A 25,197-nucleotide genomic window follows, 5' to 3' on the forward strand; every position below is an offset into this window, starting at 1 on the left:
CCTGCCGTTCTCTGTCACTCCATTTCCCCTCCCCGCAGCCCTGGGCTCCATGTCAACTCCCCAGCCACAGCTATTGATGGCGGTGTCACGGCTTCCGCACACAGATTACTCTGGGGAACCGCACGGCGTAATATGAGATCTCATTCCCAGAGATTTAGATGCATGGCTCTCTTGTAAGTTTACGGCACCAGCAAAATAATAGAGGAATTAACTTAGCTGTGGTTAAAAATTAAACAAAACGCATCAAGTTACTCAATAAAAAAGACAGCGACCTTGCTCCTCGTCTACAGAAGAAGCTTTTGTTTTAATTTTCATTATAGAATTCAGACGCCCACTCTTCTTATTTCCAAGGAAGAGCAGGGGAGTTCTCCCTGGAGTCTTTGCTAATATTTATACCTCAATACTTAACAAGAAAACAGATGTGAATGGTCAGTTTTCGTACTTGATGTTCGTGGGAGCTTGCTGTGCATTCGTGCGTTCCCAGGGTCCTGGGACTCGGAAGCGTAAACTCTGTTTCTCCTTACACAGATCCTGCTGAATTTCCCTAGCACTATGTGTTTGTTTCACTTTGCAGTCATTCTGAGGTTGTGAGAGGCGCTATATCAATGTAAGTTTTCATTGCTTCAAATCTTGTGCTCGTTCCTCTCCCCGCCCCCTCTACGAATCAGAATGGAGTCAGTTTTCCACTGCAGGCGGCCTCTAATTACAGTGTTCACCGGATCGGCAAGTCTTCTTGAGGCTGATCGACCTCAACATGCATCACACAATCACAGACAGGCGTATTTTCTGTCCCCTGTTTTCCTCCAACATAAAAGCCGAAGGAGAGATTTAACGAGAGTTTAAAAATACGGTAAGTGATGGAATAAGGAGAATCTGTTTGCAGAAGCAGCAGTAACCAGGGAACATAGACTTGGGGTGATTGACAAAAGAACCAAAACCGCAAGCAGAAACCTGTTTAACGCACAGAGTTGTTAGGACTTAGAATGGAGAAAGTGACGAGGCAGATTTCACAGTAACTTTCAAAAGAGTATTAGCTTGAACGGGGAAATCTTGTAGGACTGTGGGGTAAATGAGCAGAACAGTTGGACAGCTCATTCACATTTTACACCGAATGACCCACTTCATTCACAGAATGTGTACATTTTGCCTGGTCCAGATTTGTTGCCTGTCCCTAACTGCCTCCTGAGAAGTAGGTGGCAAGCCACCTTCTTGATCCACTGCAATCTGTGTGGTGTAAGTGCTTGTTTTAGGGGGAGAAGCTAAGATGTGGATCCAGCAACAAGTGGCAGTTTGCTGTGCATACGCTGGCTCCCACCTCTTTTAAGTTACAACAGTGAGTGTACTTCTTGGCTGTGAAGACCTTTAAGGTATCTGGTCCTCATGATAGGCATTATAAAGCAAGTCTCTCCCTCAAGTGCCCATCCAATTTTGAAATTATTAATAGTCTCTCTGCCCTCCCCAATGACTTCTCATTTTGCTACTGCAATTTCAAGAACCTCTTCAATCCCCTTCTGGTCTATATCACTGCAGGAGTTTCTCAAGGTAGTGTCCTAGGCCCATCGATCTTTGGCTACTTCATCAGTGACCTTCTGTCCATTGTGAGATTAGAATTGGGCAGGCTCACTGATGACTGCACAATATTCAGCACAATTCACGACTCCTCAGATACTGAAGCAGTCCATGTACAAAAGCAGCTCCAACAAAACCGAAGAAGCTTGACATCATCCAGGACAAAGCAGCCTGCTTGATTGTCATCACATTCACTGATTCCAACATTCACTTCCTCCACTGTGACACTCAGTAGCAGTAATGTGTACCATCTACAAGGTGCACTGGAACAACTCACCTACAGTCCTTAGACAGCACCTTCCAAGCCCACAAACTCCACTCCCGGATGAACAAGGATAATAGGTTAATGGGACACTACTCCCTGCAAGTTACTCTCCAAGCCATTCACCATCCTGCGTTGGAAATATATTGCTGTTCCTTCAGTCTTATTGCATCAAAATCCTGGAATTCCCTCACTAACAGCCTATGTTCAGTAAGAATGCAGCTCACCACCATCCTCTCCAATGCAAGTAGGTATGGCCAATAAATGCTGGCCCAGCCAGCAAAGCCATGTTCCGTGAATGAAGGAATTAAAATGATATATTTTTAGCATATGATGTAGCATCCACATTTCACAGACCTTACTTCCACGGACATTAATGTCCTGAATAAGTTTTTAAGACGGATAGAAAAGTTGATAGAATGTAGCATCTTATGAGCGCTTTTCTTTTGTTACAAACTAGAGTCTTGTTGTTAACATACCCTTCATCTTCACAAAATTACTCGGGCTATCTCCATCCTTCTTCTGACTTTGGCATACCATCCTCTGTCCTCAGTAGCTAAGTTGTCTGGATGGCTATTTTGTAATGCAAAGTGACAGGACCAGTGTCAATTCCTACACTGGCTGAAGTTACCATGAAGGACTCTCTTTTTTAACCTCTCTCTTCACCTGGATTGTGGTAACTCTCAAGTTAAACCACCACCAGTCGTCTCTCTCTTAATGACAGAGCAGCCCTGTGGTCCTCGGGGACTGTGGTGACTTCACAATTATATCTTCCTGTTCTAGTGTGACACCATATACTTCAGTCATCACTTTTGATTCTTCAGATATAATGCCTCAACTGACCTTGCTTCTGTCATTTTGGTATTCATACAACACAGTCCACATGCTGAACTTTTAGATTTTATTTGATCTATGGCAATTTCTACGGCTTTCTGGGTATCATTTTAATAAATTATTGCTATCTTGCAGGAGGTACTTATGACTTTGACTGGTATCTCTCTGTGTTGGGGTTTAACTCTCGATTCACAATGACAAAGCCCTAGCAATCCTTGGCTGTTGTCAGGCAGGTGTACCTAATGCAGTGGTTGGCAGAATGTCAGAGATGGCTTGTCAGCACTGCCAGCGAATCCCCCATGCCTACTTTCGTGCAGAGTCTGATGAACCCCAAGATATGAAAGTACAGACTCAAATAAATGTCTCTTAAAATAATGTATTCATTGGAAGCAAGACAAGAAGAGTGAACAAGTTCCAGAGGGAGTATTGACAGCCACTACATAAGCTGATGAGTTGGAGGTATTGTAGGACTTTCAACAGAACTCTTAGAAAACAGTCTACTTCACTGGTGGGCTGCTTTACCCAGCAAGCATAGAGAATGTACTGCACCAAATAATTGACAGAGTCTACTTAGAAGAAGTTTGTATGAATTACAGCAAACAGAATCTGCTTAGGGAATGAACTGCACTAAAAAATCTACAGTTTCTACTTAGAAGGAGTCTCGACGAACTACAGCAAACAGAACTCATGACTGAAAATACAGCAACATCCCCTGATTAGAGTGATTTCTGTAACAAAACACAGTTTGAAGAGGGTAGTTAACAAAAGCCAAATCATATTGTGTAAAAATAAGCCATAGTTGTTGCATCAATAACTGACAGGAGAATTACACACGTATCTTGATCTGCCCAGGAGCAATGGTATCCCTATAGATATTTATCATCAACCTGTTCAGAGACCCGGGTTCAATCCCCGTCTCAGGCAACTGTCTGTGGAGTTTGCACATTCTCAACGAATCTGCGTGGGTTTCCTCCGGGTGCTCCGGTTTCCTCCCACAGTCCAAAAATGTGCAGGTTAGGTAAATTGGTCATGCTAAATTGCCCGTAGATCAGTCATGACCATATTGAAGGGTGGAGCAGGCTCGAAGGGCTGAATGGACTATTCCTGCTGCTATTCCTTGCAGTTGCATGTTTGCTCTAGCTAAGTTGGTCACACTCCTACCTCGGTGTTAGAATGCTGGGGGTTCAAGTTCAACTCTAGAGAATTGAGCATATACTTTTCGTGTGCTGTGCAGTATAGGAGGAGTGTTACTCAGTTGTTAGTGCTATTTGCAAATGGGATAGTAATGTGGCGTCCTGTCTGCCCTCTTGAATGACCTATACAGAGCAGAACTCAGCCATTGAGCTCCTCATGCCATTTTATAGCCAAACTGGCCTGTTATGCCCAGTTGTGTACCAGGCCTGGACATTCTTACAGTCAAACATAAAATTTGAAATTCTAGCATTCCCAGCACTTAACAGTCTTCATCTCGATTGTGTTGAATGTACAGACTCTTTTGCCCAGCTGTTCCTTCTACTGCATACAAGTCTTCTCCCATCCATTTTATCCAGCATCTCAATAAATCAGAGCTTCCTGTCATGGCATTTGGGACTCCAAATGGGGTTGCAAGCTGAGATTCTTGGGGTTGCCATGTGCCATATATATATACCTTGTATCGTGCTCTCTCAGATTTTGCTGAGAGCCTTGTGAGAATTTCCAAATTCTGAAATGTGGTGAGGAAATGCTTGGGAAGCTCTGCCTTCAGTGCATTTGTGTCATTTAATTCAGAACAAATTTCCCATCCCTGCTACTCTAATTTGATTTATTATTGTCACATGTACCTAGGTACAGTGAAAAGTTGTGTTCTGCATGCAGTGCACCCAGATCATACCATACAAAGTGCATAAGGGTTATAGAGCAGAGCAAGGAATACAATGTTATGGCTGCAGAGACAGTGCAGAAAGAGCGAGATCAATATTAAGTTTGAAAGGTCCATTCAGAAGCCTAATAACAGTGGGAAGAAGCTGTTCTCCTGAATTTATGATTGGCTTTATTAGTGAACTTTGAGTTGGTTATCTAAGTTGGCCGAATGGCTAGTCTGTGATGCAGAGTGAGGCCAGCAGTATTGTTCAATTCTGACACTGGTTGAGATTACTATGAAAACCTGTCCTTCTCAATTTCACCTCTCATCTGAAGTGTGGAGATCCTCAGGTTAAATCATCACCAGTTGTCTCTGAAATGACAATAAAGTCTGGTAGGATGATAGCGACTTTACTTATATTTAAGATCCTTAGTTCCACCACAAATGGTAACACCTTCCCAATCAATAAATCTAACTAAACACTATAAAGTCCCTATTTCCCTCCCCCAGTCCTGCAGCAGCGTTCTGTTTTCCAGAACAGAAAGCTCCGTCCTCTTTCCCTTGCTCGGTATAACCTTTCAGTTCTGATATCAGCTAGAGCAGAGAGAAAAAAGTACTTTTTAAAAGAGCATGCTGCTTTTGCCTTGTAATCGCCAGGTTTTAAACAGTGGGAATAAATCTTCCTCATTATTATTAACTGGGAATTTTGCAGCAAAGATGTTTTCTGTTTGACCTAGTTAATGTTCTAAATCTACAAACAAGTTTCAACAAATCAAATGCCTGAAGCTGTACAGAAACCCATGTGGTGTTTGCAGCACAACTTAATGTCCCTCCTGCTGTTTGATCTCTTGTCTTCATGAAAACTGAAGAACTATAAACGCTGAGAACCGGTGGTTCTGGTTGGTAATAGCACAGTTTATGGTTGGAAGTACCCTGAATATCAGAGTCAGACGTTGCCTCTGCCTTGGCAACTAGTTTAAAGCGGAAAAGCGTAAGTCCCATAAAGCAGGAAGCTGCTAGGTTTGATGCCAAATCTGTGCTGATTTGGACAAGAGAGGGCATGGGGGGGGTGGGGAATGTGAAGGAGAACATTTTTATGTAGAGTGTGGTAATGAACTGGAACTCACTGCCCATGATGCGTGTGGGGGTGGAAGTGATAAATGATTCTGAGAAAATAATTGAATGGGCACTTGAGGAATTAAATGTGCAGGGCCAACAGGAATAGATTGGGGAGGATGAGATGATAGCATGAGATTGGATTGATTGACAGAGAGCTGGCACAGACGTGTTGGGCTGGATGCCCTCTTTCTGGACCATAATTACTCTATGGGCTTCCTTCAGATGAGTTTGGGAGCATAAAATGCCTCAGGTTCCTGTCGGTCTAAATTCTGTGAGTAATTGGTTATTAAGCCCATTCTTGTTCCCGTTGAGGCTCTTAAATGTTCAATTTCCTCTGCCAGGTGGCAAATCCAGCAAGTGAGTCTTTCCTGGGCATGTGGCAGGAAGTAGGGATGTGTGCACATTTCTTTTACATCAGACTGCAACCCCCCTACACCGCCCATGCTTTGATAACCCCTGCATTTCATCACCCCACCCGTATGCAACTTGCCTTCTATCTTTCAATCTCTTCCTTCCCCCACTCACCTTCCACATAGTAGCAGAGGTGGATCTTGGTATGGACTGGCTATAGTCTCAGCAGTGGCCAGTACACTCAGTGGAACTGCTGGAACCAGGGTACTGCCAACCATTTGATTGGCTGTCCGCTCATGGAGGCTAGTCGTCCTTCCTAAATGGAGGTTAAGGACTCAGTGCGAAGCAATGGACATTAACTTGCTATGGGACTAATTGGGAGTAGGTCTACCTGTATGTGCATTTTTTTTGTTTTTCTTTCTGTGATTGTGTCTGTATGTTTCTGTGTATCTGTGTGTGTGTATATGACTTTGTATGTTTGTATCTGTGTGTGTGTGTATGTATATATATCTGTGATTTCACCTTACACCGAATTGAATTGAATTGAATTGAATTTATTGTCTTGTGTACCGAGGCACAGTGAAAAGCTTTGTCTTGAGAGCAATACAGGCAGATCACATAGTTAAGTAGCATAGATAAGTAAATAATAGGGAAATAGCAGCAAAAACAAAAACACAGGTACAAGGGAATGTTAAGAGTTTGTGAGTCCATTCAGTATTCTAACAACAGTAGGGTAGAAACTGTTTTGAAACTGGCTGGTGCATGTGTTCAGGCTTCTGTACCTTCTCCCCAATGGTAGAGGTTGTAGAAAAACATTGCCAGGTTGGGATGGATCTTTGAGAATGCTGGCGGCCTTTCCTTGACAGCGAGCCTGGCAGATGGATTCTATACATAGGAAGTTGACAATTTGTGATTGTCTGGGCCAAGTTCACCACTCTCTGTAACCATCTCTGATCTTGAATGGTACAGTTGCCATACCAGGTAGTGATACATCCAGACAGAATGCACTCGATGGCGTACCTATAAAAGTTGTTAAGCGTATTCGCCGTCATGCCAACTTTCCTCAGCTGCCTGAGGAAGAAGAGATGTTGTTGGACCTTTGTAACCAGTGCGTCTATATGAAGAGTCCAAGAAAGCTTCTTGGGAATGACCGCTCCCAGGAGATTGACACTCTCCATTCATTCCACCTCTGTGCTGTTAATGTGTAGGAAGGCATGAGTAACATCCCGCCAAAAGTCAATAATGAGTTCCTTGGTTTTGCCAGCACTGAGACCTAGGTTGTTTTCAGTGCACCATTTTTCAGTGCACCTCCCATCTGTAGTCTGTTTCGTCGCCATCTGAGATTCAACCAACTATGGTGGTGTCATCAGCGAACTTGTAAATGGCATTAGACTGGTATTTGGTGGCGCAGTGATTGGTATACAGTAAGTACAGTGGAGGGCTGAGTACACATCCCTGGGGGCTCCAGTGTTGATTGTTAATGAGGATGAAATATTGTCCCCAATCTTCATTGATTGTGGCCTGTGGGTCAGGAAACTGAGGATTCAATTGCAGAGAGTGGGGCTTAGTCCGAGATCACTAAGTTTAGTAATCCGTCTCAAAGGGATAATAGTGTTGAAGGATGAAGGCTGAACGGTAGTCAATGAGTAGGATTCTTACATAGCTGTTCTTCGTGTCAAGATGTTCTAGAGAGGAGTGAAGGGCAAGTGATATGGCATCTGACGTGGAAATGTTTGTCCGGTAGGCAAATTTGAGGGGTCAAGAGTAGTGGGGAGGCTGGAGTTGAGCAATGGATTAGTGGTGCTGGAAGAGCACAGCAGTTCAGGCAGCATCCGAGGAGCAGTAAGATCGACGTTTTGGGCAAAAGCCCTTCATCAGAAATAAAGGCAGAGAGCCTGAAGGGTGGAGAGATAAGTGAGAGGAGGGTGGGGGTGGGGAGAAAGTAGCATAGAGTACAATAGGTGAGTGGGGCGGTGGGAGGGTGGAGTGGTTAGGTGGAAAGGAAGATAGGCAGATAGGGCAAGTCATGGGGACAGTGCTGAGCTGGAAGTTTGGAACTAGGGTGATGTGGGGGAAGGGGAAATGAGGAAACTACTGAAGTAATGCCATGACCAGCCTTTTAAAACACTTCATGACTTAATATTGTAATTTCTCTTCCTCTGTCTAAGCATTACCCTGATGAAGTCTGTCTAGTTATTGCTCACCCCCACCCTCAACATATTTGGTTCTTTAGATCTGAATAATTCTCGATGGAGTTTCTCTGGCATTGCTGCCTCACACAAGTGGCCATTCTTGGTGTGTGCGACAGAGGTTCCAGGTAGTGTCCCTTAAAAATTTTACTTCTCTCCTGCCCCTACTTGACATTCCACATCTATCCATCAAAGTCAGTAGACAGCTGCTATGTTCTGGACAATGCCCTTTTAAATGAGACATTAAACCAGGGCCCTCCCTATCTGTCCCTGAACAGATATAACAGATTTTGTAGTGTTTATTTCAGCGAGGATTGGGGAGATCTTTCAGTGATTGGGGCCTCTAAACCCTTCAGCCCCCAAATCAGATTATCTGATCATTGATTGATGTTTGTGAGAAATTGCTGTGCTTGAATTGGCTGCAACGTTTTTGTTCCAACAATGTTCAAGGAACTCAAAGAAACATAGAAAGTAGGAGCAGGAGTAGCCAATTCAGCCCTTTGCGCCTGCTCCACCATTCAGTACGATCATCCAATGCAGTCCATTATTCCTGCCTTTTCCCCAGTGACACTGAAAGAACGGTGTTACATTTCCAAATGATATATTTCTAAAACAGGTTGTTGAGTGACTTGGAGGGGAACTTGTAGATAGTGGTGTTCCTATATATCTCGATGGTAGAGGTTGTGGGTTTAGAATATACCTCATTGATGTTTGGAAACTAAATTTTCAGTCTCACCCACTCCATTCTGAGCTGATGTTATCACATAGTAACATTACTTTCTGTTAACCGTTTTGACATATAGAATATTGAGCTCACACAGAAGCAATATTAGAAGAATTCATCAACATCCCTCAATAATTATCAACTTTCTGTTTAACTTAAACCACAACACAATAAGGACTGCATTAAGTCACTAGGCACTATATTACTTAAATTGACACAGAGACAACAGGCTTAAGTTGGCAATCTTAATCAAAATAACCGACATATAAGTCTACTCAAACAAAAGCATCACTTTTAATAAATCTTTTACAGACGAGCGAGGTGATAACTAATGTGTTTCTATATTATATGCTCAAAATAAGATAATTTTAATCAGGCAGTTCCAGTTCTATTAACTGCATCTCAGATCTCAATGTCAGATTTAATTTTAACAATTGACAATATTCATCACAATAGCATCCATTGCATGTTTTCCAAAGTGGCATAGTAGCTGCTGCATTTCCACAACCTTAAACTAGAGAGTCCACATTTATTTGCAAGAAATTAATTACTGCATTGATTTCAACTTTTCTTGGATCCGAGTCAGTTAGTGTAGGGGTGGGCCTGTCAGTGACACCCACGTCCTGTGAATAAATAATAAATAATACAAACCTTCACAAACCTTGCAAATAATAAACACCCTCATGTTGAGTGTTCCCTTTTTAGGGGTATTTAAACTACTTTCTCTTTACTAAATAAAAGAGAGATCAATGATGACAGTTTTCCTTGCAAATTTTCTCAAAGATTGAACAAAGATGAGAAAAGAAAAATTTGAGGTATGAGGAAAAATAAAAGTTGCAAATTTAAAATGAGAAAACTAAGTTCTGGCAAACACAACAGCATCTGAAAGGGAAATACCTCATTTTGTCAGATTGTAATTTGAGGCTTACTCTAGGTGGACTATGCTACAGTAAAATAAATGTGCTTTCTTTTATGTCTGTTCTCACTCACAATGGGCGTACAGATGGAAAGAGATCAGTCCATTTAATAAAGGGCTGAGGAAGGGCTTTTGCCCGAACCATCGATTTTGCTGCTCCTTGGATGCTGCCTGAACTGCTGTGCTCTTCCAGCACCACTAATCCAGAATCTGGTTTCCAGCATCTGCAGTCATTGTTTTTACCCCATTTAATAAAGGAGCAATTCCTATATCTGTTGTGTTTCAGGCAGAAAAAATATTGTCCACAGTCATTCTGGTCTGATTCAGATCAACATTTGGGGTGATTGAAGCCTGGCCCTCTTCCTGTCTTGGAGCTTGTGACTAAGCACCTGTGAGAGGGAGGTTAAAGGACAGGTTTAGAGAATCCTTTGGAGCTTGGAGCATGGGCATTGAATTGTGGCTGATGAACTTTCAAATCATCTGGCCTGGGACTATGTAGGGATGACATTTCTCCTGTAAAAGGGGTAGGGTACTTGCTTTGCAGCTCTGTGGGATTTGGACAGGTTTGCAGAATTTCAAGTAAAGGAGGCAGGACAATAAATTAACATGATATTCACCAAGCGTCCTCATAATGTGCTGCACTTTATCTGCAGAAGGAACATTAGTGAGCATAAGAGATTTAATTCACTCAAATGTCAGAACTCTCAGACAACTAGCTCCCTGTACCTCCTTGTCAAGTATTATCTTTGACCAATTCTTTGTTTGGCTTATTTTCCTGAATTGGTTGATACATATCAATATTATCTCTATCAGTTGTCCCTCGAATCAAGGGTGACTTCTATTGGCAGTCACAGGTCTCTGCCATCAGCCTTCACATGAGTGAACAGACCAACTCTTGACTAGCAGAAATTTAGGCACACAAGGCAGGAAATCCCATGAGAAAGAGGGGCTGAGGGGGAGATATTGCTCCCTTTTCCTTTCCTTCTCAGTTGTCTGCCTTGCTGTGGAGACATTGGGACTCAAGGGTGCTGCAGTAAGGTTATCGCCATTTTGGTAGCAAACTCCTCCCTATTATTAATGTAGCGACTTAGGAGCAGGACGAGGTCATTCAACTGCTCAAGTCTGTTCCGACAATCTATTAGATCATGGCTGATCTCTCCCAAATTAATTGAACCCCTTTACCCCCACCTTACTTAACAGAAATTGATCAATCCCAGTTTTCACATCTTATGTCAAAGCCCCAACCACTCCTCTTAGGGAATAGAAAATTCCTTATTTCTGCACTTTGCACAAAGAAATTAATCCTGACTTAGTCATAGATTTATAGAGCCGTACAGCATAGAAACAGACCTCTCAGTCTAACTCGTGCATATCCTAAATTAATCTAGTCCCTTTTGTCAGCATTTGGCTCATACCTTTCTAAACCCTTCCCATTCATATGCCCATCCAGATGCCTTTTAAATATTGTAATTGTAACAGCCTTCGCCACTTCCTCTGGCAGCTCAATCCATACACGCACTACCCTGTGCATGAAAAGGTTGTCCCTTAGGTCCCTTTTAAATCTTTCCTATCTCGCCTTAAACCTATGCCCTCTAGTCTTGGACTCCCCCACACCAGAAAAAAGATCTTGTCTATTTACCATATCCATGTGCCTCATGATTTTATAAACCACTATAAGGTCACCCCTTAGCCTTTTCGCTGCAGAGAAAATAGCGTCAGTCTATTCAGCCTCTCCCTATAGCTCAAATCCTCCAACCCTTGCTATATCCCTATAAATCTTTTCTGAATCAGTTCAAGTTCCACAACATGCTTCCTATTGGCAGAGAGACCAGGTGGGATTGTATTCATTCGAGTTTAGAAGGTTGAGAGGAGATCTAATAGAAACTTACAAGATAATGCATGGCTTAGAAAGGGTGGACGCTGGGAATTTATTTCCATTAGGTGGGGATACTAGGACCCGTGGGCACAGCCTTAGAATTAGAGGGGGTCAGTTTAAAACAGAAATGAGGAGACATTTCTTCAGCCAGAGAATGATGGGCCTGTGGAATTCATTGCCACGGAGCGCAGTGGGAGGCCAGGATGTAAAATGTTTTCAAGGCAGAGATTGATAAATTCTTAATCTCGCAAGGAATTGAGAGATTTGGGGAGAGTGCAGGTAAGTGGCATTGAAATGCCCATCAGCCATGATTGAATGGCAGAGTGGACTTGATGGGCCAAATGGCCTTACTTCCACTCCTATACGTTAAGGTCTTAATTGCACACAGTATTCCAAAATTGGCCTAACCAATGTCCTGTACAGCCGCAACACAATCTCCCAACTCCTATACTCAATGCACTGACCAATAAAGGCAAGCATACCAAACTTCTTCACTATCCTTTCTAATTGCGTCTCCACTTTCAAGGATCTGTGAACCTGCACTTCAAGGTCTCTTTGTTCAGTAACACTCCTCAGGACCTTACCATTAAGTGTATAAGTCCTATCCTGATTTGCCTTTCCAAAATGCAGCATCTCACATTTATCTAAATTAAACTCTATCTGCCACTCTTCAGTCAATTGGCCCATCTGATCAAGGTCCCATTGTACTGTGAGAAAACCTTCTTTGCTGTCCACCAAACCTCCTTTTTGGAGTCATCTGCAAACCTACTAACTGTACTTCCTATGTTCACATCCAAATCATTTATATAAATGATGAAAAGTAGTGGGCCCAACACCGATTTTTGTGGCACACTGCTAGTCACAGGCCTCCAGTCTGAAAAGCAACCCTCCACCACTACCCTCTGTTTTCTACTGTTAGGCCAGTTCTGTACCCAAATGGTCCCATGTGATCTAAACTTGTAATCAGTCAACCACGAGGAGCCTTGTCGAATGCCTTACTGAAGTCTATATAGATCACGTCCACCACTCTGCTGTCATCAATCCTCCTTCAAAAAAACTCAAATCAAGTTAGTGAGACATGATTTCCCTCACACAAAGCCATTTTGACAATCCCTTATCAGTCCTTGCCTTTCCAAAACCATACAAATACTGTCCCTGAGGATTCTCTCCAACAACCTGCCCACCATTGACCCCATGAATGGTTTATTTTAATCCAGAAAGCCATTCAGGGAAGGGTATAACTGGAGCCAATCTTACTAGACTTTGATAAGGATTTATCCATTAGAAGCAAACATCTTCTGACTCAACAATCACCAATCTGTGTAATTTTATAGCAGCACAAGTGAATTTGCAGATCTGGTCTGTACACTTAAACTGGAACTGATCTGTATTAACTGTATATTAAAGATTTGTCCTTTTGTTTTCTAAGCTGTGTCAGAGGAAATAGCTTCTCTCTCTTATGTTGTACACAGATTTTGGTACAGTACTGTATCTAAGAGAAAGGTTATGCTGGGTGATTCAGGCACAAAAGTGGAGCTGGGGACACACTCAAAGAGTGTGGTGCTGGAAAAGCACAGTCGGTCAGGCAGCATCCAAGGAACAGGAAAACTGACGTTTCAGACATAAACCCTTCATCAGGAATGAGCTCTCCAGCATCTGCAGTCCTCACTTTTCCTCCCTGAGGACACAATCAACCATGAGCTTATTGAATAGCAGAGCAGATTCAAGGGGCCAAATGACCGACTCCTGCTTCTATTTCTTAGATACTTAAATGTAGATTGTTCTTCAAGGAGATTAGAGATGGGGGATATTGCTATCAGCGATGTGCACAGCAGTGCAAAAAATTTTAGAAGTACTTGACAACACTGTACATCCCCACTTTGAGGATAGTACAATTACAGCACGTGACATTTACTTAGATGGTATCGTCTTCAAAGGTAGTTTTTAGTCAAAACTGTTTGGGCATGTTAGGGAACAGCTCTGGGTCAGGTAGCACTTGAATCCAGATTTCTGACCAAGAAGTACAGATAGTACAACTGCACCACACAACACTTAAACCTGACCCTTAGAAGTGTAGAAATTGCACCTTATATTGGAAATATACCCATTACAGTTTGCTTTTTTAAATTTTGGCTATGAGATGTGGGCAGTGCCAGCATTTATTGCCCACTCCTAAATGCCCCTTGACTTGATTGGCTTGTTAGAGACATTTTGAGAGGATAATTAAGAGTCAAGGAGTCACATGTATGCCAGACCAGGTAAGGAAGGCAGATTTTCTTTCCTAAAGGATATCGGTGAAGCAGATTGGTTTCCATTATCTCCATAAATAATATGAACAGGATTGGCAGTTCAGCCCCTCAAGCCTTCTCCATGCCATTCAATAGGATCATGACTGATCCAACATTCCTCATATCCACTTTCCTGGCCTTTCTCTTTTACCCTGATTCTCCAACTGATCAAGAATCTATCTCAGCCTTATATACACACAAGGGTAGTGCCCCACAACTCTCTCTGATAAGGAGTTCAAAAAACTTTCAATCCACTGAAAGAAGAAATTCCTCCTCATCTCAGCCTTAAATTGGTGCCCGTTAATTCTGAGACTATACCTCTGATCCTAAACTCCCTCATGAGGGGAGACATTCACTCAGCATTTACTCTGTGAAGCCATTTTAGGATTCTATACATATCACTGAGATCACCTCTCATTCTTCTAAATTAAGTCAGCATTTTATTCTAGATTTTTAGTAAGTCCAAATTTCACCATCCTACCATGGATGGGATTTGAACTCACATCCCAGAACATTAGACTGGGCTTTAGGGATTACTAGCTCAGTAATATTAACTCCTTTATACCCCATTTTCATTTTATTCCCTGTGTGCAGACTAATATTTGTGTTCAAAAGTTGAAATATTTGGAAGATTCTACAACAACAGTAACTTGCAATTGTGTAGCATATTTAACGTAGCAAAACGTTCTGAGATTCTTCCCAGAGCATTATCAGACAATATTTAACACCTAGCCACACACCAGGTGTCATTTGGAATGGTGACCAAGAGCTCGGTCGCAGAGAATAGGCTTGAAGGTTCATCCTGAAGGAGGAGGTGGAATTACAGGAGGGAATTCCAGAACTTAGGAAGGCACAGCTGCCAATGGTGGAGCAATGGAAATTGGGTGATGCTTAAGGGACAAATGGGAGGAGTTGAAATATTTGTGAGTGCTGCATGAGGCGACAGGGCTAGAGAGGGCAAGGCAATGGAGGGATTTTGTCCAGCTCAAGCTTAACAAGTCAGTGATAGATTGAAACAAAACTCTTGTCATATGGTGGTGTCCTTCCCCCTGGACTGAGAGAACTTGGTTTAAGTCTACATGTAATAGCACCTCTGAACAGGTTGATTAGAAAAACAGGTTAAATGTATAAAAATTGAAACGAGACTTGCCGGACCCAAGGAGATCAGCTCGATGCTCTATTTATCTGGTAAGATGATGTGATGAAACCAGGCTTCTTTTTTATTATATATTCGCACCACTCTTTCCACTGAGACCTGCCAGTCAATCAATCACTGGAGCGTGACCGGGATACACGATGTTTGTTTGTTTAGTTAGTTGCTAAGAATATTTAAGCAGCACCGCCTCATCGGGCTGTCGGAGCACGTTCTGTGCAGAAGCTCAGAGCCAGGTTTCAGAGCTGCAGCTTGCCTCACGGACAGACCAAGCAGCAGTCTGTGACATTAAGCATTCCGATTGTTTCCGCCACATTTCAAAATGCCTCCTTTGATGAGGTGTTTGTAAGGGGGGTGGGGGTGGTGGGAGGTGAGACTTGCCAGCTTGCAGCACTTTATCATAGCAGTTAACTATTTGACTGCTTGGGGCATCACCAGAGCGCCTGAACCAGTGTAACTGAACAGAATCACAGAGAGTGTTATAGCGTTCCGAGGGAGGCTGTTCAGTCTGCCATGCCTGCTCCAGCTCATCAAAACGAGCACTACTACCTATTGCCAGTCTCCCGCCTTTCCTCCCATACCCTTGCGCATTACTTTTGCAGTACTCAAAGTTTCCAGTTAAAGGTGCTCAAATGTTTTGTGGCTCAGTTAGCCCAATTGGCTGAATGACTGGGTTTTGATGCATTGAGATGGCAACAGTGAAGGTTCAGTTTCTGCACAGTTGAGGTTACCAAGCAGTTTGCATTTTGCCCCTAGACTGCGATGTGGTGACCTTTGGGTTAAGCTATGACTGGTTTTCTTACTGATAGGGGTATGGGACTGTGACAACATCATCTTTATTTATTTTATTTGGAATCTGCAATATATGGAAACACCTCTGTGTGGTCTACCGAATCCTTTCATAATGTTAGAGACGTCTATCAGGTTTTCACTATGTAGTCTTAAGTTTTCTGGTGAAAAGGTGAAAATCCAATCCAACCTATCTTGTTAAATGTAGTCTCTACGAAAATGGTTTTCGGCCAAAGAAATTATGATGTTGAAGGGAGATCTATTGTGGTGCCCAAAAATAAGCAGGTAATCAAATTGGCAAAATAACAAAATAAACATGGGAAAAGGTTAAGGGAAGACAAGCAAGGGGAATAAGAGCAGACTGGATAATTATTGGGTGTTCTAGGGTGAGTTCTTCAGATCTTCGTATAAGCTCAGGCACTTTGAGGTTATTTTTTAAAAACATTTAATAATAGACTGTATATGATGGCAGGGCTACGCTGCGTCATGCTCTGACCTCATTGAGTATATTTAAGACTGAGTTTGATAGGTTCTTGAGGATCAAGGGGATCAAGGTTTACAGGGAGAATGGGATTGAGAAACTAATTAACCATGAAAAGCAGACTCTGGATTGAATGGCCTAATTTCTCTTCCTATGTCTTATAGACTCATAGCAGAGTACCAGCACGTGACCACTGAGATCACTGCAGAAGCTTATCTACCTATTCATTAAACCCTATCTCTACACAGTGGGAGGATCTGGCTAGCACAGGATACAATGGACTAAACACTTGTGTCTGCAGCAACTTTTCAGAAGCCATTGCCCTTAAATATTTTTTATTTAAAAGTGATTCTTTATCTATAAGTGGAGTTTATGTAGTATTAAGGGCCACATTTGTTTGGAGCCACTGTTAGCTCTTTGGCGTTTTGGTCAAAAAAAAAGGCCAGCATACCATGTACCTTCTTCAACATCTGCTGCACTTGCATGCTTACTTTCAGTGACTGTTGTACAAGGACACCTTGGTCTCTTTGCACCTCCCCTTCTCCCAATCTCTGCCATTCAAATAATAATCTGCATTCCTGTTTTTGCTACCAAAAGTAGATGCCTTCACACTTATCCACATTATGCTTCATCTGCCATGCATTTGTCCACTCACTGAACTTCTCTAAGTCATATGGAAGCATTGTTGTATCGTCCTCCTACCCAGCTTTGCGCACTTTTTGATTGAAGGCTATGGGAAGAAAGCGGGAACAGGGGACTGAGTTGCCTGATCAGCCGTGATCCTATTTAATGGTGGAGCTGGGTTGAGGGGCTGAACGGCCTACTCTTATTCCTATTTTCTATGCTTTTGCATGTCATATAATGAATTGTGACATTTTAGGCTGGGTATTTCCATGGAGGGGTAGGAAACAGGAGCCGGGAGTGCTTTCAGATCTCAAACTTATCGGGGGTAGGGAGTTGGGTAGTACAGCAGGTATTGCTTGGAACCTTCACAGAGGCAACCACTTAATTGGCCTTGAGATATGCTCCCTGTCAAAATAAGGGTAGAAGATGGGCTCTCAAAGCTAGAGGGCCAATTAGAGGCCAGCTGACTTGAGAAGAGCAGCAAAAGATGTAGGATGGGGGTGGGGGGGGGTGCGGGATTGACCACAATGGTGCCTTCTCACCAACATTTTGAAGACTTTGAATCAAACAGCCAGACTACTGCTGTGGGCTAGTGTGAGTGGGATGGGGGTGGGGGAATGAAAGTTACTTTGACCATACTCCCACTCAGAGAGGCAAGGAATGCTCGTACGCTCGTCAGGAGCACTGCCACTCCACTCCAGCTGTCCATTTGATGCCTGCCTTCAGGGTGTTAAGGTGCCCCCCCGCCCAAAGAAAAGCGACCATGTCATGTCAGGAAATGGTGGCTGAGAGGAAAGTGGTAGTTGGCTTTCTTTAGCATGGTTACCCAGGCTCTTAATAAGCCTCATTTTTTCAGACAACCCAATATGAGACAGTTAACCCTGCACAGCCCAAAAAGCCCGTAGGCTGAAATACCTGATAATGGTAGCAGGATTGGAGGTAATCACATGACTGACACTTATTTTGTGAGCCCCATGTTCGTCCCCTTCCCCTCTTGGTGGATTCTGAAAATCCACCTGTTAAAGTTGATTGTTTTCCCATCACTCATCACCATGGCAACAGGGATGGGACTTGGCATGGGAGGATAAATTGTGGGGGTGGGGTTTTACCCTTCTCCAACTCTGCCCAAGAAGAAGCCAAGATGGTTGCTAGAGACATTGTGCTGGGTCTTTGAAAAAAATCAATTATTCATTACTTCGGTTTATATTTACCAGATTTTCATACAAAACTGTCCTTTGACTTGTTGGTTGTCATTCTTCCAGTTCACCAAATGACTATCTTTTTAAAAATAAACCATGGGATGTGAGTATTGCTTGCTAGGCCAGCATTTTTTACCCATCTCTAATTGCCCAGAGGGCAGTTAAGAATCAACCATATTGCTGTGGGTCTGGAATTACACGTAGAAAAGACCAGATAAAGCTGGCACATTTCCTTTCCTAAAGGACATTAGTGAGCCAAATAAGCTTTCCAGTGGTCAACAATGGTTACATGGTCATCATTAGTCTCTTAATTCCAGATTTATTTTAAAAGTTGAATTCACGTTCTGTTCTGTGCATGGTGGAAATTAAACTTAGATCCCCTGATCATTACCTAGAGATAATAGTCTTTTTATTACAACTAGGCCATCACGTTTCTTTTATGCACAGCTGTCAACTCGCTGGGATTACCCTGGAGTCTTCACAGCTAGCCAATCAAACTCTGAGATATGACAATGAGCAAGCCCTGTGAGAGCCATCAGACTGAAGTTGTGCCTTTTTATGAGACCATAAGACATATGAGCAGAAATTAGGCCATTCAGCCCATCGAGTCTACTCCACCATTCAGTCATGCCTGATACGTTTCTCAACCTCTTTCTCCCTGTAACCCTTTATCTCCATAATACTCAAGAACCTATCTATTTCAGTCTTAAATATACTCAATGACCTGGCCTCCACAGTCTTCAGTGGCAATGAATTCCATGGATTCACCCCTCTCTGACTGATGAAGTTTCTCCTTATCACCATTTTAAAAGGTCTTCTCTTTTATCTAAGGATATGCCCTCAGGTCCTAGTCTCTCCTATCAATGGAAACATCTTTCTAACATCTACTCTGTCCGGGCCGTTCAGTATTCTGTATGTTTCAATTAAATCTCCCCATATCCTTCTAAATTCCATTTCTTTGAGCCCTGAGAAAAACATCAGAGAGGGGGGATGGGGAATGTTGTTTGACTGGCATCCTGTTGACTGACAAAGAGTTTGTCTGTTTTCCAATTGGCCAGATTGCTGTGCTGTTGGGTGTGCCAACCAAGAAGTGGGAATATGGAGGCAGGGTGTTTGGAGGTCAGAGATCATGGGATGAACTCTTTTGGAATGAGTTCCACCAGGGATAGCAACCTCTACCACTGCATCATTAAGCCAAACATTATTAGAAACTTTTATTGCAAGGATAGTGCCTTCCATAATTTTGTTTTATTTCCTGGGATGTCGGCATCACTGGGCAAGGCCTACATTCCTAATCAGAGCTGAAAATGTGTTGCTGGAAAAGCGCAGCAGGTCAGGCAGCATCCAAGGAACAGGAAATTCGACATTTCGGGCATAAGCCCTTCATCAGGAATACCCGAAACATCGAATTTCCTGTTCCTTGGATGCTGCCTGACCTGCTGCGCTTTTCCAGCAACACATTTTCAGCCCTGATCTCCAGCATCTGCAGACCTCACTTTCTCCTCCTACATTCCTAATCATCCTTAAATTGCGAGGCTTATGAGGTCATTTCAAAGGACTGTTCATTGTCAAGCACATTGCTGGTCTGGAGTCACATGCAGACCAGACCAGGTGAGGACAGTAGATTTCCTCTCCCAAGCTATCAGTGAACCAGATAGGCTTCTATAACAATTGATTATTTTCATGGTCACTATCACAGAAACTAACTTTCAAAGTACGTGATGTATTAAGCAAATTTTTATTCCATCAGCTGCTGTGGTGAGATTTGGACCTATGTCCCCAGGATATAAAGCTGGATCTCTGGTCCAGTGGCACCACCAGTATACCACTGTCTTAACAGTCAGTGTAGGTGATGCGGTCAAACATCAAGGAGAGCGTTCAATCTTTCAGCCCCAGGGTAAAAATTCAACTGATTGAACCATAGTTTGAGAGAGACAATGGGAAAATGAGTAGTAATAATAACCCAAGGTGCCCTTAATTCTGGCAGGATCTTCCTCATTATTGATATTTTCCTGATTGTGGGATTAACAGCAAACTTTTAAAATAATCCTGTAAAAATTTGATTTCAGTGTTCTGTCTCTGCATTGATGCTCTTTCATTTTATTTTCAGCAATAGGATCCCAACAGAGGAGAAGTTCCACTTCCTTGGCCATTGAGTTATTTGAACAGCACTTAGGAGGACACATCCTACAGGTAAGACAATATTCTCCTCAAGTCCCACTCCTTTTACCATTCTTTCATAGACTGTCTTTTCAGATTCTTTCAGAGAAAGTGAGGACTGCAGATTTTGGAGATCAGAGTCAAAAAGTGTAGCGCTGGAAAAGCACAGCAAGTCAGGCAGCATCTGAGGAGGGCTTAAGCCCGAAACATCGACTCTCCTGCTCCTCGGATGCTGCCAGACCTGCTGTGCTTTTCCAGCCCCACACTCTTTGACTCATATCAGAGTCAACTACATTGTTGCGGATCAGGAGTCTTATGTAGGCCAGACTAAGTTAGGACAGCAGATTTCCTTCTTTAAAGGACATAGTGGACCAGATGGGCTTTTACACCAATCAGAGGCATGTTTGTGACCAATGTCACTGAGGTTAGCTTTTAATACTGATTTTTTATTAGTTGAATTTATTAATTAGACTCAACCCTGTTGCTGTGGGTCTGGAGTCACAGGGGAGCAAAATGGCCTTTACTGGGAAGACTGAGCAGGCTGAGGCTGTTTTCTCAAGCACAAATCTGATGGGGTCTTGTAGAGAAAATGTAGAGAGATTGTTTTCACTGGTTAGAGTGTCCACAAATGGGGGCCATGGATATAAGATAGTCACTAATGAATCAGGAATTCAGGAGAAAAGGGGGAAATGTGGATCTCATTATCACAAGACAACAGACAAGAGTGTGTTGAGGTGAATGGCACAGAAAGAGAAGTTAGTAATGTCAGGAGGGAAAAGTGTGCAGAGAGAAATATTGAGAGATTCTAGTTAAGAACAGACTCATATCCAGCCTACTCTTGTGCTGAAGACTCTATGTCATAGAGTCATATAGCATGGAAACAGACGTTTCCATCCAACCAGTCCACGCCGATCATGCTCCCAAACCAAACTAGTCTCACCTGCCTGCACTTGACCTATATCCCTCCAAATCATTCTTATTCATGAACTTATCCAAATGTCTTTTAAATATTGTAACTGTCTCTACATCCAAATGTTTCTCTTGAAGTTTATTCCACATATGAACTCATGTAAAAAAGTTGCCCCGTTTTAAATCTTTCTCCTCCCATCTTAAAAATATGCCACCCAGTTTTGAAACTCCCACCCAGTTTTGAAACTCCACCCATGTCATTCACCTTATCTATGCCCCTATAGTTTTATAAACATCAATAAGGTCACCCCTCAATCTTCTATATTCCAATGAAAGATGTCCCAGCATTTACAGTCTACTTTTATATCTCAAACTATCATTCCCGGCAACAACCTGGAAAACCTTTTGTGAACTCTTTGCAGTTGTAATGTCCTGAGGAGAAGTTTGGAGAATTCCCATTGCTTTTGAAATGAAACAAGGAAACTTCCGGAATATCCTATAAATGGCTTAACTCTTTGTTGTTGTTCATGCAGCTGCCCTGCACTGTCAGGACATTAACTCCCATCATCTTACATTTTTGACTTACTAACTGGGGGAGAACTAAAAGTCCATGGAAAATGCAAGACTTCATCATTGAAATTCTGGCCATTCTGGCCATTTCTTCCTTGCTCTGTAAGGGAGGAGCTTTCATTCACCTCTTACGTGGCAACAAGGATCAGGGTCACAAGTAAGGCTCCTGCTCCTCAGGTGGGATGTATGTCAAATTGTCATAGTCGAGGCTGGTAGTCACAGTGAGTAGAGGGAAAGAGACCTCCAACTGGGTATTTACAGGCCCATGAAAAGTAATCAAGGCCAAGCAAATGAGGTCTGCGCCAGGCAGGAGAATTCCAGGAAAGGCAAGGAAGCTCTAGACTAGACAAATAGTGTTATAGAGAAGGCAGGTTGGTTCCAGGCAGATGAGGGAGCTGTAAGTCAAGCAAGAGAGTTCCAGATCAAGCAAGAACATTCTAGACCAGGCATGGGATCTCCAAATCAAGCACGGGTGTCCTAGATCAGCCAAAGAAATTAAAGGCCAGGCAAGTATCCTAAGCCTCCAAAGAATTTCAACTTTCTTTTTAAAAAATATTATACAATGGTCCACTTGCTCAGGGCAGTGACAGAGCCATTGATAGAGAGGTGTGAAAATGGGTAACTGGGTGGTGCCCCTTTCCCCATGGGTAGGAAGTCACTGGATGTTAATCAATTCTAACCAAGCTACTTAAATAGTGGTTATGAGACATAGGCTTTCTTTGTGTACAGAGTTTATTGACTATATCAGTCCAGCAATTCCCTCCCACAATCCCAGACTGTTCTTTACATAATGAAAAAGATATTTTGAATATATTTGTGCAGACACATCATGACACACAATATGGGCAGGCAGATTTTGACCTTGGGCAGAAGTAAGACTCCATCACCAATCTTTAAGCCCTTTTTGATATCCAGACACCAGTTAATCAACTATCAGCCTTCAATGAAAATCAAAGGAACTGCAGATGCTATAAATTAGAAACGAAAAATAAGTTGTTTGAAAAGCTCAGCAAGTCTGGCAGCATCTATGAAGAGAAATCAAAGTTAATTTTCTAAGGAAAGGTCACCGAACCCAAAACATTAAATTTTATTTGTCTTCACAGATGCTGACAGACCTGCTGAGCTTTTCCAGCAACTTCTGTTTTTGTTCCATTATTTTACCTAGTTGTTGTATCAATACTTGAGACGTGCCTGAAGTAGCGCATTGTGCCTGTCTTGCCATTGTCATGCTGGTGTGGTGCCTTCTCGCTGACTCTATTCCCATTGTTGTCAGGGTCATGACCGAATGAATTTCAGAGCCTGCATCTTCCCTGATATTAACCTACCTCACTCATAGTGTCACCTTAAAAAGCCCATCTTAACAATTTACCTAGTGCCATATCACTGTTAATGTGGAAATATAGTATAAAAGAGAAATATTGTTGAAAAAAGGAGACATGATGTCAAAGTGCTTATCAAGACAGATGCAAGAATGCCAAATTTCAAAGGGAGCAACAATTTATACTGTGTCACAAAAGGTGTTGATTGATTGGCAAGTCAGTTGCAATTGGTTGAGATCCTGCCATTGAGAATGCAACATGGAACTATTGACCCTAATTTTTATTTAATTCAAGCAGCTCAAGGCCTGGATATGTTCCTTTACCCTTCAGAGAACAGGTCCCTGCATGTTTATGAGTTTCTAGTGAGCATAGCTAAGCCAAATTACCAGAAGCATTTGATTTGATGGTCTCCAAGACATTATATGGGCCTCTGCATTAATAATCTTGTGATAATACCACTGGGCCGTCATCTTCCCTGTATTTCTGGAAAGCTAGTTAAAGCTGTAACATTCAAATTACACAGAAAATTAAATTTAATTTAGATAAATGAGAGATGTTGCATTTTGGGAAAGCAAACCTTAGCAGGACTTATACACTTAATGGTAAGGTCCCAGGGAGTGTTGCTGAATAAAGAGACCTTGGAGTGCAGGTTCATAGCTCCTTGAAAGTAGAGTTGCAGGTAGATAGCATAGTGAAGGGGGTATTTGGTATGCATTCCTTTATTGGTCAGAGTATTGAGTGCAGGAGTTGGGAGGTCATGTTGTGGTTGTACAGGACATTAGTTAGGCCACTTTTTGGAATATTGTTTGCAATTCTGGTCTCCTTTCTATTGGAAGGATGTTGTGAAACTTGAGCCATATCACTGTTAGTGTGGAAATATAGTATAGAAGAGAAATATTGTTGATTTACAAGGATGTTGCCAGGGTTGGAGGATTTGAGCTACAGGGACAAGTTGAATAGGCAAGGGCTGTTTTCCCTGGAGCATCAGAGGCTGAGGGGTTACCTTATAGAGGTTTATAACATCATGAGGGACATGGATAGGATAAATAGACAAGATCTTTTCCCTGGGGTGGGGGAGTCCAGAACTTGAGGGCATAGGTTTAAGGTGAGAGGGGAAAGATATAAAAGAGACCTAAGAGGCAACATTTTCACGCAGAGGGTGGTGAATGTGTGGAATGAGCTGCCAGAGGAAGTGGTGAAGGCTAGTACAATTGCAACATTTAAGAGGCATCTGGATGGGTATATGAACAGGAAGGGTTTTGAGGGATATGGGCCGGGTGCTGGCAGGTAGGACTAGATTGGGTTCGGATATCTGGGTCGGCATGGGCGAGTTGGACCAAAGGGTCTGTTTCCATGCTGTACATCTCTATGACTCTATGACCAAAATAATAAATATGAAATATTAAAAGACTTCAGTTTTATAGAGGACCCCAGTTTCCAATGTAGTAAACACGAGGCTGGCAGGTGGGATGAGTTTAGTTTGGGATTATGGTGGATTGTTTGGACTGAAGGGTCTGTTTCTGTGCTGTATGACTCTATAAGAAGGAACTATTTCCATTAGAAAGGTGCTTGGAAACCAGAGGAAATAGATTTTAAAGTATTTGTCGTAAGTATAGGAGGAAAGTTGAGAAGAATTCAGTTTTTGTAGCAATCTCTTAGCTGAAAGGGTGGTGGAGAAATGATTGGATGAATATACTAAGGGCAGGATCATTTGGAGAAGGAGAGAGATCAAAGGCTACTTACATTGCTCATTCAAAGAAGCATCTTAGGAACAAAGGGTTAAATGGCCTCTAGCCGTGCCCTATAATATAATGTCAACTACATATCAAAAATGTTTTATTGGTTATGGAGATTACAAATGCTTTATAAATGCAAGTCCTGTTTTTGATTTGAAGACTTTTTAAAAAATGAAACAGTTGATAGAAAAATGAAAAGGACAACAAAATATGTGCCTTCCCTTTCATATTGTTTCTTTTCTCCGTACACCTTCACCTTCTCACTTGCAGCATAGGAGAACTGGGCTAT

The 25,197-nt window shown here is 42.4% G+C and overlaps 1 protein-coding gene across 1 annotated transcript in view; it reads left to right on the plus strand.

Moving 5' to 3' along the window:
• LOC132836583 (neuronal PAS domain-containing protein 3-like) overlaps nucleotides 1-25,197 on the plus strand; it is a 432,887-nt gene that overhangs the window by 232,336 nt on the left and 175,354 nt on the right. The window contains exon 4 of the mRNA XM_060855949.1: nucleotides 20,325-20,407. Within this exon, the coding sequence (XP_060711932.1) occupies nucleotides 20,325-20,407 (83 nt within the window). The remainder of the gene's footprint in view (nucleotides 1-20,324; nucleotides 20,408-25,197) is intronic.

Source organism: Hemiscyllium ocellatum, chromosome 47 (genome assembly GCF_020745735.1).
Source record: "Hemiscyllium ocellatum isolate sHemOce1 chromosome 47, sHemOce1.pat.X.cur, whole genome shotgun sequence".
Lineage (NCBI taxonomy): Eukaryota > Metazoa > Chordata > Chondrichthyes > Orectolobiformes > Hemiscylliidae > Hemiscyllium > Hemiscyllium ocellatum.